At 41.6% G+C, this 16393-nt stretch overlaps 1 protein-coding gene across 3 annotated transcripts in view; it reads right to left on the bottom strand.

The window, feature by feature from the left end:
• Positions 1-13323, bottom strand: part of MBOAT1 (membrane bound O-acyltransferase domain containing 1) — an 80708-nt gene extending 67385 nt beyond the window's left edge. For 2 of the 3 annotated variants that reach the window (XM_038390353.2, XM_038390355.2), the window contains exon 1: positions 12961-13266. In XM_038390353.2, coding sequence (XP_038246281.1) covers positions 12961-13050 — 90 coding nt within the window. In that variant the 5' untranslated portion in view covers positions 13051-13266. Of the gene's footprint in view, positions 1-12960 lie in introns of all 3 variants that reach the window. The other variant, XM_038390354.2, reaches the window with a different exon arrangement.
• Positions 13324-16393: the final 3070 nt, after the last annotated feature.

Below are 16393 nucleotides of genomic sequence, written 5' to 3'. Positions count from 1 at the left end.
ATAATGGGGGGGGGGGAACTACTCTTTAAAAGTACAGTTATTTGAAAAGATTTAAACTGATCATTAACCACATCTGTCTAAATTTTTTTTTTAAAAGTACAGTGGAAAAGATATATATGAATGTCAATTCATGGAAGTTGTATTAAAAATGGTTCTTAAAAAATGTCCACTTTCATACGTCCCTACATCTTCCACATTGCTATCCTATGTACACACCAATGCCAAACACAGCCTTGGACAAGAGAACATTAATGGAAAAAAGAGCTCAGGTCTGATTAGAGCTTTCATCATGAGTCTCGGACATGCAACACATGGAAAACGTACACAACCAATGGTTGAAGTTCCTTTCTGGGCCTGAATTAGCTACTTTTAATATTTTGTGTTTAAGCCAAACACTGAAACAACTCCAAACCAGTTTTGTTAGATCATTAGTCCAGATTCCTCAATTTCCATTTCAGCAATTGTATTTCTGCTTATATAAAAACACCCCCTTCACTAAGAAACCTGCCACACTGGCAGGCAGTACAGTGCTAAGTTACACAGAGACCTGGAAATGCTATTGAGGCTCATTCCCAGGGGACAAGGATCACTTTATTTCACACTTCAGAAACCCTCTCTCCCCAGCAATTAAAGTAGGTTTGACTGGCCTAAGTAGAAATCAGCAACCCTCCTCAGAAAAAGGGAGAATGGCCTAGATGTCTGGTCTGGGATACCCAGAATACAAGAGAGTGTTTTCCAGGAAGAAAGTAAAGACTCACTAGGAAAAAAAAAATCCATTATGATGTCACAAAGCTACAAGCCTTCACATATGGCTTTCAATGTAAAAAAATTTATTCTTTCACTAAGAATTATTTTAAGCTGTTTAAGTTCTCAGACCCAGATGTAAAAATGGGCTAAACACAAGAATTCAGTGAAAAATGCAGATATGGAGGTCAGGGTTACATTTAAAATGGAACTCTATAGTCAAAGCCCTCACTACGGTTCAGGGTCTCTCTCTTTTTTCACACCACACGTAAGAACTGTAATACACAAGGGCATCGTGGGTCACGAAGTGTTGGATCATATTAAAGAAGTTCTGTATTAAAGTCACAAATGAGTTTGATTCCCCATGGTTTGAAATCCAGGGTATTACTTGTTAAGAGGTCTCTTGGTCTTTGGTACTGTTTCTCTCCCTCTATGTGTGAAACTTGCAAGCTGCTAATTGTGTTAGTACATTCTAGGACAGAGTCTGTTCTCAAAGCAAGTCTTTGTAACAACAACTACTCGCACAGAGAGACTCAAAGCAATACTCTGTAACAACAGAAACAGCACCCAGACACTCCCCGCCCTTTTGTTGTATTCATCTCGCTTTGTTAACAATTGTGATTAAAATAGAGATAGAGGATGGATGTGGATGGATGCTTGGTGTGGATAATAACTGAATGATCAGGGAAGTGCCAGCCTAAGAATTCAGTGTCCATCGGCTGAAGAAGGCATCAAGTGGAAATAAACAGAGGACCCACGGAGGGCAGACTGGAATCCACCCAACAGCCTCAAGAATGGGAGAACCAAAGAACAAGATAACATCTGGCAGCATGGAGCCGTCAGGAATGTGCCATCTGCTGATTGATTCAGCAACAGCATGATGACGCAATTCCCATAGACTGGCATAGGAAGAAATTCCTATAAAAATAGACTCCAGAAAGTGAGAACTTTGGGTTCTGATTCTGCAAACCAACTTCCAGGAGCATCAGATGTGCATCTGACGAGGCCCTGCTCCCTCCTCATGTTCAGGCCACCTAGCCAGTGGCTTGGCATGAGCAACTCTAGGACTGGTAACTATGATAACAACCTTGCAGAACCTGTGTGTGTGTGTGAATAAATATGAGACTGAATTGAATATTATAGCTATAACTAACTGCTTACTATGATTCTTTCTGTATTCACAATAAATGTGGTATTTTGCCTTTTCCCCTTTAATAAGATCCTGCTGATTTTTATTTTATTGGTATAACAGAAACCCCTAGTAAAACTTCGGAACAAGGGGCAGAGCATTTTCAGCAGAGGTCCCTTGCTCTGGAGTTTCTGGTCACTGGAAGCTAGGATATGTCTATGAGTCCTAAAAGGGAGAGAGTCTAACGAAAGATAACCGCACAGGCCTCCCTCAGGCAGGAAGAAATAATATGGCCAATGAGTTTCTCTCTCCACCCACCCCAAGATGTCTTCCTCTAAAACAACCCACAGGTCTTTGATGTAACTGAGTGAAGATGGGAGAGAACAGTCTGATTCAGAACAGCAACAATGCTTTTTACAGTTTCTGTGTTTGGTGCCTAAATACTGTGGTGATGGTCACGCTATATATAGACATTCTGATCAACCAACTCAGGGCTCCTCCAGCAAATCAAGCAAACTAAAGACTAGAGCTAGTTTTTCAGCTAAATGTTTTTTCATTGGAAAATGCCAATTAGTCGAAACAAACTAAGGAAAAGGTAACTTTCCTGATGCGAAAAATTTATGAACGAAGTTTTGAAATTGTCAAAACACCCTATATTGACATTTTCAAAATGTCAATATTTCTCTTTGAAATTACTTTTTTATTTTGAAATTTAAGTTAATTTATAGTAAAAAAAAAATTAAACAGATATTTAAAGGTCAAAATATTTACTAATGTTTCTACTGACCCAACACAAAACAAAGTTTTGGATTTTTGTTTCATGAAGATGTTTGAGATTTCAAATTTTCATCCCAATTTAGGATGGAAAAAATATTTTAAAATTTTGAAAATTCTTGTAGGATAAGAAAAACATTTCCCCACCTAGCTCTAGTAAGGGCACAATATATTTCAAGTGAGGAAAAAAGTAAAAAAAAGTTTTTTTTAAAGTTTGAGTTTGTCCTTGTAGTTCAGAAGTGGCAAATTCAATTTTTTGTGCCTTCATTTTTGCTTCACCCTTCACCTATATGACTGCAGAGCACTTTAAAAATGCCCTAAGCCACAAAAGCAAGGATTACAGAAACAGAATTTTTCAAACTAACATCATCAATAGATTAGAAGAGCATGACTGGATGCCCTCTTGCTCTGGGGCAGGAAACATCTGATCAAGAGATTTCCCTGTAGTCATTTTTCAAAGTGACCCTCCAAATTGACAGTAAATTGCATAAGATGTGTGGACCAAGTGAAACAATTTACAGAGGAGAGACTGAAATCCACCATGTTGACAAAAGTAAAGTGAAAGATCAGCCAGTGAAATATTCTGAAGAAAGAGCTAAATGAATGTCAGAGGCATTACTGAAGGACAATGGCAGCTTTCGTGCCAGAATATAATTGAACTTCTAGAATGTTAAGCATGCTCTTACAATTTAAGTATGCTTGATAGACTAGCTCGGCAAGAAGGAAGGGATCTAGTAACCTTTGCATGTAAATAGTTTCCAGTAATTTTAAAAGCGATTAGATCATATGGTACATTAGACATTGAAAAGGCTTTCAGTTCCAAAAGGAAATCTAGTTTGTTGACATCAAGTTTGTACCTTGCAGCTTATTTTGTCGCTTTAGATACGGATGGAGGGCTAGATTCATCACTGCACTGGTGGAGACCCTGGCGCAGGACCAGACTTGCACCTCCTTTATCCTGGGACTACTGGGAGCCAGTTTGGCTATGCTATCCTGAGAGCTGCCCATCCATATGGGTCTTGCAGAACCTGTGGATTAGAAGCATAGAAAAGCCACAACCAGGCCTCTTCCTGCACCCAACAAGTCCCCAGTATTGGCATCTCCTGTGGAAGTGGAGTGGGGAGCAGGGCAGGTATAGACAGCACTGTGCTTGTCACAGAGGCCCCTAGACTGAAGTAGGCTGTAGAGTGGTGAATCAGTCCCACTGTGATTAATGTAGAGAGAAGACTTCAGGAAATTCTATACAAAATCCCTAACATTTATTTTTCTAGATCTTAAATAATACAAATGAGAAGGAAAGGAAAGTGCACAAAGTAGGAAAATTTATGAGAGGCTGTTTCCCAATTGCAATTTTGTCCCCTGCCAAAGGGAAAATTTATCAGGACAAAAACTTTGTTTTCAGTTAACAAGGAGATGTAGAAATATTTACTTACATAATATCAAGATGCTAAGAACTCTGAGGCTGAAATGACCTCTGAATGAGAACAATGTACAGATGGGGCACCTATTTCTAAGCCAGAAAGAGGTTTGTAATATTATTACCTTATTATTATTACATCCTTCTCAAACGGATATTGGTGCAGAGTGGAAATTAATCTCTTCCATTCCTCTCTGTCATTTGCTGCTGTTTTCATCACCTCTACGGTGTTGATATTGACTGTTATGCTCTCCCTGATAAGAGCTCTTCTTAAAGTTTCTCTTAGATGTCTTTGTTTCCTCACACCAGTTGGGTTTCCACTTGACAGCTTCATGCAGGAATCTGTTAATATGTCTACACTGCAATTAGACACTCTTGGCTGGCCTCTGCAAGCTGATGGGCTCACAGGGCTGAGGCTAAGGGGCAGTTTAATTGCATTGTAGACAGCTGGGCTCGGGCTAGAGCTGAGGCTCTGGGACCCCATGAGGAGGGAGGGTCCCAGAGCCCAGGCTCCTGCTCAAGCCTGAATGTTTACACCACAATTAAAGAGCCCCTTAGCCTCAGCCCTGCCAGCCATGGGTTTTTAATTGCATAGACATATCCTGTGTGTTGGCACACAGAATACATAGCTCAAATAAATCCACCTTTTATCTCTGATTCTGGTGGAAACAAGCTTCTAGCTGGTGATTTTCTGTATCTCTTTGCCGATGATTAAATCTTTCCAAGAAATGCCCAGAATCTTCCATAGGCATTTATTTTCAAAGGCTTCTAGTCTTCTGTATAACATTTTATAATATTACAGAGGATTATATTGGCCTGCATAGGGAATAACGCTCAGGTGGTAACCTCAGTCCATGGCAGGGAACATAGCCTCATTCTTCCTGTAAAATGTTATATACCTCAATGGCATCATATAAACAATTAAACAATACTTTCATTTTAACTACATTAAAATCGCATCAAAAGCTAGCAAAGTTAAAGTTGTCCCATGAACGCTTAGCTGTACCCCTCTGTGAATATACATGCAGGATACAGTCTTTAGATTACATTAGCACACACTGTTCCTCAAATAACTGACAGGTTTCAGAGTAGCAGCCGTGTTAGTCTGTATTTGCAAAAAGAAAAGGAGTAAATTTGTTAGTCTCTAAGGTGCCACAAGTACTCCTTTTCAAATAACTGACTATCAGACAACTTTTCTATAGTCAGTTCAATGTGAGTCTTGCAATGAGGCAATAAATCTAACAGGGTGAATCTGATTTAATCAAATTGATTTAAATCACTAGTCAGGAAGACTCGATTTAATCATGGTTTTCTACATAAAAGTCCATTCTTGTTGGTTGTTATAACCTTAATACATATTCTTCACAACTCAGAGATAGATGTAGGTTTCATTTTTAGAAGATACACACTACACATTTTTAAACAGTGATTTATTTCGAAAACTTTTCAGACTAGTTTTACAGCTATATCAGAAAATGAATAGATTCATAAATACTAAGGTCAGAAGGAACCATTATGATCATCTAGTCAGACCTCCTGCACAACACAGGCCACAGAATTTCACCCATCCTCTCCTGCGAAAAGCCTCTCACCTATGTCTGAGCTATTGAAGTCCTCAAATTGTGGTTTAAAGACTTCAAGGAGCAGAGAATCCTCCAGCAAGTGGCCCGTGCCCCATGCTATAGAGGAAGGCGAAAAACCTCCAGGGCCTCTTCCAATCTGCCCTGGAGGAAAATTCCTTCCCAACCCCAAATACGGTGATTGTTTGGTTACTTCAATTACCAAATGTAAGTGAAGTAGGTATTTATGAAGTCATTGGAAGGTGAACTACCTCCAGTTAAACAAGTTAATCATTAATATTAACTATCTTTAGATAGGATTTTTCCTCAAAAAGCATTTTATCAAAAAAATTAAAAATCTGATTTTTTTAATCATTGATTTTTATCCTGAAATCTAACAGTGTTACTGCTATTCAAAATAACATTTTTGAATGTTTCGTTTCATTTTCAGAGTGCAGCGCATTAAAGAATTAAATGAAATGTAACAGTTCAGGGCAGACATCTAAACAAATCAGTGATCGATGAACCTCAAAATATGGACAGTTCAGCTTGAATTTCAACAAGCTTACAAAAGGTTCGATTCTTACCTGGTCTCTTAGACCTTTTCAAAAACTGGGCTACAAATGTCACATAAACAGGCTTGTGGATGATAATTCAGCTCACTCTCTTCTAGTCCTGGCAAGAACCAGGAAGAATAGAGGCAAAACTGAAAACAGATAGCTACAGATTTAACTGAAGTTTTCGGAGCTTCCACAAAGATTTGGTATGGGGACTCACTTTACATTTGAGACCAAAGTTTAGGATGATTTATACTTTATCCAAATGGAAAATCTCTAACACACATCCTCCTCACAACTGATGCCTAAGCAGTTTTAGTGGAAAAGCCATTCAAATCACTGTCAGGAAGATGTCCCCAATACATTTTGTTCAGAGACTTAGATGAAAGTGTGCTTGGCCTGTAATCATTTGAGTGAATGTTCCATTTAAACTGCTGCCAAGACACAAATATGAAATCCAGCCGCAGTGAATGAATTCAAGTAAAAAACAGGTGTGTGAATAAGAATGTATAACACACATTGATCTATGGAATGATTGATGTTTTCTGTGTTTCCCAAACTTGGGATGCCGCTTGTTCAGGGAAAGCCCCTGGCGGGCTGGGCCAGTTTGTTTACCTGCCGTGTCCACAGGTTCAGCTGATCGCGGCTCCCACTGGCCGCGGTTCACTGCTGCAGGCCAATGGAAGCTGCTGGAAGCAGAGGCCAGTATGTCCCTCGGCCTGCGCCGCTTCCCGGAGCTCACATTGGCCTGCAGCGGCAAACTGCGGCCAGTGGGAGCTGCGATCGGCCGAATCTGCGGACGCGCCAGGTAAACAAACCAGCCCAGCCCGCCAGGGGCTTTCCCTGAACAAGCGGCGTCCCAAGTTTGGGAAACACTGCCATACATAAAGGGACACAGTCAAATCCTAAACCGTTTGAACTCTGGCTGAAAGATCATCTTGCTTCTCTAGTGATATCACAGAAATTGCAGACAATGGAGGTACTCAACCTAAAAGGCCCCTGGTTTAAAAGGGAGGGGAAGCTGTAGGAGTACATTCTCTCTGAAGCAGCCTTGACACTATAACTCACTTTGCTAAAAGTCACCAAATCCAGGCACTATCAGACTAAGTTGGGGGCACGCTAAAAGGCTCATCAGGGAGGATTAAACTGAGGTTTTGAAATGGGCATTTATGGTGGGTGGAGGGGGCTGCTGAAAAGGGAATTTGGGTTATCAAATAGACTATACTGTGAAGGAGCATTGAGTGGTAACGTTTTTTCTAATTTCAGAGTGGTAGCCATGTTCGTCTGTATCAGCAAAAACAAGGAGTCCAGGGACTCCTCTTTTTTTCTAATGAAGATATTTATCTTTTGTTTGTATTTGTAATATTTGTACATGGGTTAGGCATTGTACATAGATAAAAATACACAGTCAAGTACACTTGCAGACATACATTTAACATACTTGTACAGTGCAGTTAAGCACATCTACTTATATAATTTAATATTGTCTAAAAGATTTCTATTACTCCAAGTCTGCTCTTTAATTTGCTGTATCTGACTCAGATTTACACTGAGGGGCTGTGGTAGAACTGGTGACTCTGAGCATATCAGGTGGAAGTATTCTTTTACCTGATATTACTGGAGGTGTATATTGTGATGATCCAATATTTTTAAAACAGAAATTAGCTATTCTGTTTTGTTCAATATCTTCATAAATGATCTGGAGGATGGTGTGGATTGCACTCTCAGCAAATTTGCGGATGATACTAAACTGGGAGGAGTGGTAGATACGCTGGAGGGGAGGGATAGGATACAGAAGGACCTAGACAAATTGGAGGATTGGGCCAAAAGAAATCTAATGAGGTTCAATAAGGATAAGTGCAGGGTCCTGCACTTAGGATGGAAGAATCCAATGCACCGCTACAGACTAGGGACCGAATGGCTCGGCAGCAGTTCTGCGGAAAAGGACCTGGGGTGACAGTGGACGAGAAGCTGGATATGAGTCAGCAGTGTGCCCTTGTTGCCAAGAAGGCCAATGGCATTTTGGGATGTATAAGTAGGGGCATAGCGAGCAGATCGAGGGACGTGATCGTTCCCCTCTATTCGACACTGGTGAGGCCTCATCTGGAGTACTGTGTCCAGTTTTGGGCCCCACACTACAGGAAGGATGTGGATAAATTGGAAAGAGTACAACGAAGGGCAACAAAAATGATTAGGGGTCTAGAGCACATGATTTATGAGGAGAGGCTGAGGGAGCTGGGATTGTTTAGTCTGCAGAAGAGAAGAATGAGGGGGGATTTGATAGCTGCTTTCAACTACCTGAAAGGGGGTTTCAAAGAGGATGGCTCTAGACTGTTCTCAATGGTAGCAGATGACAGAACGAGGAGTAATGGTCTCAAGTTGCAATGGGGGAGGTTTAGATTGGATATTAGGAAAAACTTTTTCACTAAGAGGGTGGTGAAACACTGGAATGCGTTACCTAGGGAGGTGGTAGAATCTCCTTCCTTAGAGGTTTTTAAGGTCAGGCTTGACAAAGCCCTGGCTGGGATGATTTAACTGGGACTTGGTCCTGCTTTGAGCAGGGGGTTGGACTAGATGACCTTCTGGGGTCCCTTCCAACCCTGATATTCTATGATTCTATGATTCTATTCAAGGCTTGCTTTACTGGGATATAATGATGTCCTAAACACTGTATTATTTTTATCCCCTTTTGCATCTGGTACTCTTGCAGCTAAAGAAGTAGCGCCACAGAATCATGCTCCAATTAATGAAAGGTTTGTTAAATATAAGGATATGTTATCTAATGGAAAAACTTACAAGTAACAAAGAATATATACCATTTATGTGGAGACATGGCAACTCTTTATCACGTATGTAAACCAGCAAACCTTGCTAGCATCTCATATTAATATAATGTTTGGTCAGTAATAGTTTTAGTACTGTATAATTTCTGGATGTGTTGACTAATTAGATGCTCGTTAGAACTCTGCATTATTTTGAAACATAATTCATCTTTTCATTTTTAAAAAGGAGGAAAAAAACTATATAAAAATGTCATTTTCTTACTCTACATATATGCTCCATGCACTTGTTCTAGACTATTATTTTACCTACATACATTTTCCCCCTATTGTTGTTACAGCAGTCAATACAGCTATGAAAGAACATGCCATATTCTACCCTAACTCAGGCTTCATCAACAGAATGGCCAGCTGAGGGCAGACTGCAGAATCTTTATTACGAGTCATGTGAAAGTTAGAAAACAAACACATACAGCTTGATTTTCACATCCCCAGCTCAGCTTGTGGTGTTGGCATTTATCACAGGGTGAAATTCTCTCAGAGGCAGATGGGCCAGGGAAGAGCCGCAATATAAAGAAACTATCACAATTCCATTGTGCTCTGGTTGGTGGATGCACAGCAGGCATGCAGGGTACTCCCAGAGCCCTTTTTAGTAGCAGTGCTGAGCTCCAGACAGGCACTAGGGGAGCAGGATGGGTGTGGACAGATTTCAAGATCTGCACTGAACCCATAGCCACAGATGCATGTAGACTAGAGGATACACAAGGTTAATTTCCCTTATAGCAGGCCAGAACCTGATTTAGAAGCCATGGAGGGACCATTAATATTTTAATAAAGGATTCCCACAAGATGTTTCCCTTTATACGTACAATTTATAATAAACGCTATATTCTTTTAGCCAGAGAGGCAAGTTCTGCATAAAAAAGGGATTAAAAACTGAACAGTCCATATTTATTTTTTCATTTAAACAAAAACCCTCTCCCCCAGCAAAGGAAGAAGGCAACACCACCTGGCAAAGAAGCTTACATTTAGCACAAAGGTTGGAAGTATTTGCACTTTGTTCCTATCTATATTGACACTATTGCAGAGAGCTTAATCTATGTCATTTGAAGTGAGGCTAGGTGTGAAAAGCTCTTGTGGGGAGCTCTGGGCACGTCCTACCTCAGGGAAATCTGAAAATCTTTGACACTTGGCACAAGCTGGTGCATTCCAAAGGCAAAAAAAAAATTAAAAAAAAAAGCAAAAAAAAATCAGATCTTAGAAGTATTCTTATGAGTCCCATGAATCAGTCTTCTTGCAGAAATCATAGAATCATAGAATATCAGGGTTGGAAGGGACCTCAGGAGGTCATCTAGTCCAACCCCCTGCTCAAATATTTAAGCAGATTCCATAAGAGGAAGGCACATCACCCCAATCTTTCTGAAAATTTCTGGAGGAATTATAATTATAATTACAGGGCTTTCATAGCCATCAAGAGCCCCTCTCATTACAGCTGATAGGGTGACCACCCAATTCCTTATTTAAAGGGACACTGACCATTTTACACATTCATTTGAAGCTTATGATAACTGCATTGTATTGTTCTGTTGCCCTAAAGTATACGCTTGAGAGACAAGTATAATGATATGCTAAGAGAAATAGTGTGAAATAAAGTGGTGTCCTTATTTTTCATGTGTTTTTCTCTTATTTCCATCCAACAAAGGTGGTCACCCTACCTGCTACCCCACTCCCTCTCGTGTGTATGTGTGTTTCATTATGTCCACTACAATCCCTATAAAGTTCCCTACACAATGACCATTTAGGCTTTGGACAATGAGGGGGATAAGTGGTGAATTTTGTCCATAGAGAATATAGTCTTTATGTCATCTTCACTGAAGGGAGGAATATAATTTTGAAAGCTATTCACTTTTCAGTCAGTCTATCTAATACTCTTGTATTGTACATTGATGTATGCCGTCCCGGCCAATATGTAGTGTTTGTATATGGTTCCTTTAACACTGTTTTAAAATGTTTCCAGCCCATAATACCTTTAAAAATAAGAAAGGAAGAAAAAGAAAAACTCTTTGTCCTGCCTCTAAAGTAAGCAGACTGGACTAGCAGATATGTTCACAGATAGGTTTACAGGTAGAATTTACAATAAATCCTTTTTTTTCCTGTAGTTACTAAATACTAGAAATACCAATCTTTTAAAAACATTATTTTTAGTAAAAAAAACCCCACATTTTCTGTAAGCATGCACAGATTTAAAGTTGCATGTATAACCTTAGGAGTGTAAGTTGAGGGGGAAGGGAGCAGGGGCTGAAAATTTCTTTTTTATTATTAATTTATAAAAACAATAGCCAAAACGGTGCATAGCTACTGAATGAGTAAAAGAGAACAAGTCAATCTTAATATCCTGGTTTTTGTTGATTTTCAAAACCTACTCTAAATCTTTGTTGCCTTAGTTTATCTCATAGCAGAATCTCAACTACTGAACACATCAGTTTGCTGATATAGCAAACTTCCAGGCTGAACTTCCTCATTGCTGAAAGAATGCAGAAAGAGCAATAGGTGTGTATATGCTTGAAAAATGATAAAGAGAAAAGACCAACCGATGTTTTCTCTATCTGTTAGAGGTCAATTTCACAATGAGCCTACAAATGAACATATATCACGCCATGAGTGCTCTGAACACTCTTGCATTCCTGTAAGATGCTTTTTTAATATTTTTTATTCTGAGAATTGATTACACATCTCAGCACAGGTATTTTGGGGATCAACAGTCCCTTGTTATTACGGAAATCCCTTTCCCTACTCTCCCTTCCAAGTAGGTATAGTCTGGAATAACAGCTGAATTAACTGGCATTTTATGAGCTACAACACTCAACCCCTGTCCCCTGACACAAAATGTATTCAAATAGCTGCTTTGGTTAGTCAGATGCTAAGTGACTATGAGGCAAATACCACCATCACCATCCCCCAAAAAAGTTTTAAACTTTACTTTATTTAGTTCAATACCACTACTTGTAGCAGCATTAATCTCTAAAGAATACTATGACTCTCAACAGTGGAAAGAGCCATGTACAGCTACCTAAGTAATAATAGCTCAAATAAGGGTTAACAAGACAGATAACAGAATTTATTTTTAAGTATGAACAAAAATTGTGAAACTAACAAGACAACTGCTAAACTTCAGTGCTTGATCACTTTGCTTTCTATCACACAGCATCCCCATCTTTCATTAGTACATACCTATTTACCCTGTAAAACCTTCAGCGCAAGAACTTTGTCTTCAGGCTGTCTGTAAAATGCCTTTAACACATTTGATGTTATATAATTATAGTTGTAATTTATAACTAATAAAGCATTCTTAGTTCCTCAAAGTCTACACAGGTTATGCCAGGGTTTTAAAAGTATGTTTTTATGCACGGACAAGAAATATCTTTTAAAATACAAACTGAATTTCAGAATCTAAAGCCGTAAGTGGAGAAAAATAGTAGTGTCTGCTCTGCAATCTGTACACATGTTGTGCCCATTTTCCTTTTTTCTTGAAAAAAAAATCACAAAGGTTCTTGACTTTCTGATCTCTTCCGGCTGCCCTTTCAAATTAACCTTATATGTCTTTTAACATATATGTCCATTACAAGATATCTGATCTGTGCACTTTGACCTTGCATAGGTTTGTTTCTCGAGGTACCGAGACAGACCGCCTTTGCACAATGTCATACGAAATAACTGATCTGTGGCAAACCCCCTCTCTCACATACAGAGCCCTCTGTAAAATATCCCATGCACTATATCTAATAGGTCGCAAATTACTCTTGTACGGCGTGGTCTGACACGCATGTACGGATATACAGATAACCTTGCAAAATAAGCCTTGTCTAGCCCAGATCTCCAGCCCCGTCGCATCATACTGAAGGTTATTAGTTCCTCCCGACGTCTTCTCCTTCCCGTTCCCCAGGCACAACTGGCCCCTTGCTGGGGCACCCCCGGTCCCTGTCATCTGTGTCGGTTTTACCTGGTCCAGCGGGATGCCCAGGAGCTGGCTGAGCGGGTGCAGCAAGGTGGAGCCCGTGGTTCGGTAGGGGACGCCGGGCGCCTCTGCCATCCTGCATCCCTCCCGCCTGGGCCTCCCTCCGCTCCTAGCCACCGCAGCGCCGCGGCCAGCCGGAGCCCCGCACACACACACACGTGCGCCCGGCCAATGCCGCGGCGGCGGAGCTTAGGCTCTGCCCCTCCGGCGGCCGCGGGTTGGTCGCGGCGCCCGCTCCCCGCCTCCTACTCGGCGGGGGGAACTGGGCGGCGGCCGAGGCAGCATCCTCCAGGCGGGGCCGCGAGCCAACAGCCCGGGGCGGGCTCGCGCCCAGACCCCGCCGCCGCCACGCGGAGCCGCCAGTCACTCGGCGCGCTGGGCCGAGGCGGGGCCGGGCGGGAGCCGGCGTAAGTGGAAGCGCGCAGCGGGGGCCGCTGGGTGCGCGCGGGAAGCGAGCGGAGCCCCGGGGCCCCTGGCTTCCCTGGGCGCTGGACACGCGCCGGGCTCCTGCCCATTCCCCCCGCCCGCGGAAACGCAACCTCCGCCGCCCCGCTTACTGCGCCCGCCTCTGGGGAAGCACAGACACTCCCGCCCCTTCCCCGCCACACCCGCCTTTTGAGAGCGGGGGCTGCCTGGCAGGCGTCTCTGGGCGGCTTGTCCGCCCCTTGGCAAAATGATCCTGGTGGAGCGAGGGGTGCCCTTCCCTTGGAAACTGGCATCCAGTGCCCCCTGCCCCGCATCCAGTGTGAAACGCCGAGTCATTTAAAAAAAAAAAACCCCAAAACCCGTTTTCTAGGACTAATCATGCCCATCACAACTTTATCAAGAATAAAACACTAGGGGGGTGGCCCTGCCATATAAGATTGTCCCATGCTGTTTATACAGTTTTCTTTTCTTCTCTTGAAGGGTAAATGCTCACCTTGCCGCTGCCCAGGTTGGTGTCTGGCAAAAATCCCTAGGGAATATGGGACCTGTAGAAAATGTCACACAATTTAGGTATATACGGCTGAAGAGTAGTCTTTCAGGATGGGAAATGGTAGAAAAAATGCCAAGGGATTCCATTTTTTAAAATGGCATGGAGAGAATAACCAGGAAGAGCTATCTCCCACGTCTGCAAAAGTTAGTCATTGTTGGTGTTTACTCATACCTACTGTCAGATGACACTTCTACTTTTTGGGAAACAGCTGACACATTATGTATTTTTCTTGTTATTTCTTGTTACTCCTGACCTTATTAATGACACCAAGATTGTACTGATAAACACCATGTGATCCACACATTCAACCCAGAATATAAATACAATTTTCAGCACATCTAGCCTATAGAAATGTAGGGCTAGAAGGGCCCTCTAAAGGTCATCTAGTTCATACACACACACGCTGAGGTAGGACCACGTACACCTACACACCACCCCTGACGTGTTTTTTTTAACCTGTTCTTTAAAACCTCTAGTGATGGGGATTCCACAAGCATCCCTCCCTCAATAAACTTTTCCAGTGCTTAACTATCCTTATAGTTAGTAAAAACTTTCTAAGGAATATAGTTTCCTCTCCAGCTTAAGATAAGCTTGAGTACAGAAGTTCTCAAACTGTGGTCCGTGGACCACCAGTGGTCCGCAAGCTCCATTCAGGTGGTCCATGGATAGTTCCCTCTAAGGTGCGCACCTGGGTAGCCGCACACAAGAGAATGAAGGGCCACCCACCTAATTAGTGGAGCCGCACAGGAGTGGTTCCACTAATTAGGTGCCTGGACCCTGGAGAAGAAGCACATGTAGGTGAGGTGGTGGCCTTGGGGGGAATAAGGGGTAGGTGTGAGGTGGCAGTAGGGTGAGAAGAGAGGTTGCGGGGGGATTTGGGATGTGCAGGGCTGCAGCGGCCAGAGAAAGAAGCAACTTTCCCCAGCTCCGGGGCTGTGGCTGCTGGGGAGAGAGTATATGGCCCTCCTTCCCAGCCTCAGCTCTGTGGCTGCTGCAGTGGGGGAGAGAAGGAGAAACCCCCCTCCTTCCTTGCCCCAGTTCATGGACTACCGCGATGGGGGAGAGAGGCACATTTATCACATTAGAAAGGTAAGACTACTGCTATTAAAATATGAGTTGCTTTTTTTTGTAGAACAAAAAACATTAATTATTAAAGGGTTTTTTATATAGTGCTTTTATCCAAAGTGCTGTACAATAGTTAGCTAACAGTACAAACAACATTTGGAAAGATCATTAAGTGGTCCGCCGAGACCCTCAGCAATTTTCAAATTGTCTGCGGAAAAAAGAGTTTGAGAACCACTGCTTTAGTATACTTGGTCAGACATATCAATGTATATATCAAATATCTTCTAAGTGCTTGGTCTCAGCATCTATTTCCCCAAAGAAATGGCATAGCTTTTCCTCTCAAGTATTGCCTTCTCTCCCATTCTGTTAGCTCTCTAAATCTCAAATGAATCTGTATCAGCCACACTTTAGAATCCTCAAACAGCATATTTGAGGCAAGTCCTGTTAAGTTGTTAAATGTGCAGTCACTCCGTCTGGTTCCCTAAAACAAGAAGTAACAGCAATGCACACACACTCTAACTGTAATAATACATTATTACTATTTTATTATGTATATAGTTATCGGAAGTATGGTAGGCACATTACAGACATATGAGGAGAGTAATTGAAGGCTGCATAGTTTTGCATTGCTTTGACTGGCCAATGAACTCTTCCAGGCTGTCTCATTAATATATAAAGCTTGTCTTTATTCAGACATTTAATCACTTAAATACAATTTGTAACATTCAAGTTAGGTGATGCAATGCTGATCATAACTGACAGAGAGGCAGGATGATCCAGTCATTAGGGTGCTAGCATTGCACGTAGAGGGCTTGAGCAAATTCCCTTCTCAATAAGTCTGTGTGACCTTGGGCAAGTCATTTACTGTCTGTGTGCCTCAGTTCTCCATTTGTAAAATGGGGATACAGTAGAACTTCAGTGTTATGAACACCAGAGTTACGAACTGACCAGACAACCACACACCTCATTTGGAATCGGAAGTATACAATCAGGCAGCAGCAGAGACACACAAAAAAAGCAAATAAATACATTGAGTTAAACATAAACTACTGACAAAAAATAAAGGGAAAGCAGCATTTTTTTCTGCATAGCAAAGTTTCAAAGCTGAGTTAAGTCAATGTTTAGTTGTAAACTTTTGAAAGAAGAACCATAATGTTTTGTTCAGAGTTATGAACATTTCAGAGTTACAAACAACCTCCTTTCCCAAGATGTTGGTAACTGTAGTAGCACTTCACTACCTCACGGGGGTGTCATGAGGATAAATACATTAAAAGTTGTGATGTGCTCAGATACTACAGCGTTGGGGGCCATATAAGTAGTTAAGATAGTCAGATACTAGTCCCAGTAGGATTTACTCACAACTAACTGATTCAACGC

The sequence above is a fragment of the Dermochelys coriacea genome, chromosome 2, assembly GCF_009764565.3.
Source record: "Dermochelys coriacea isolate rDerCor1 chromosome 2, rDerCor1.pri.v4, whole genome shotgun sequence".
Taxonomy (NCBI): Eukaryota; Metazoa; Chordata; order Testudines; family Dermochelyidae; genus Dermochelys; species Dermochelys coriacea.
This window is presented reverse-complemented; position numbering and strand designations above follow the sequence as displayed.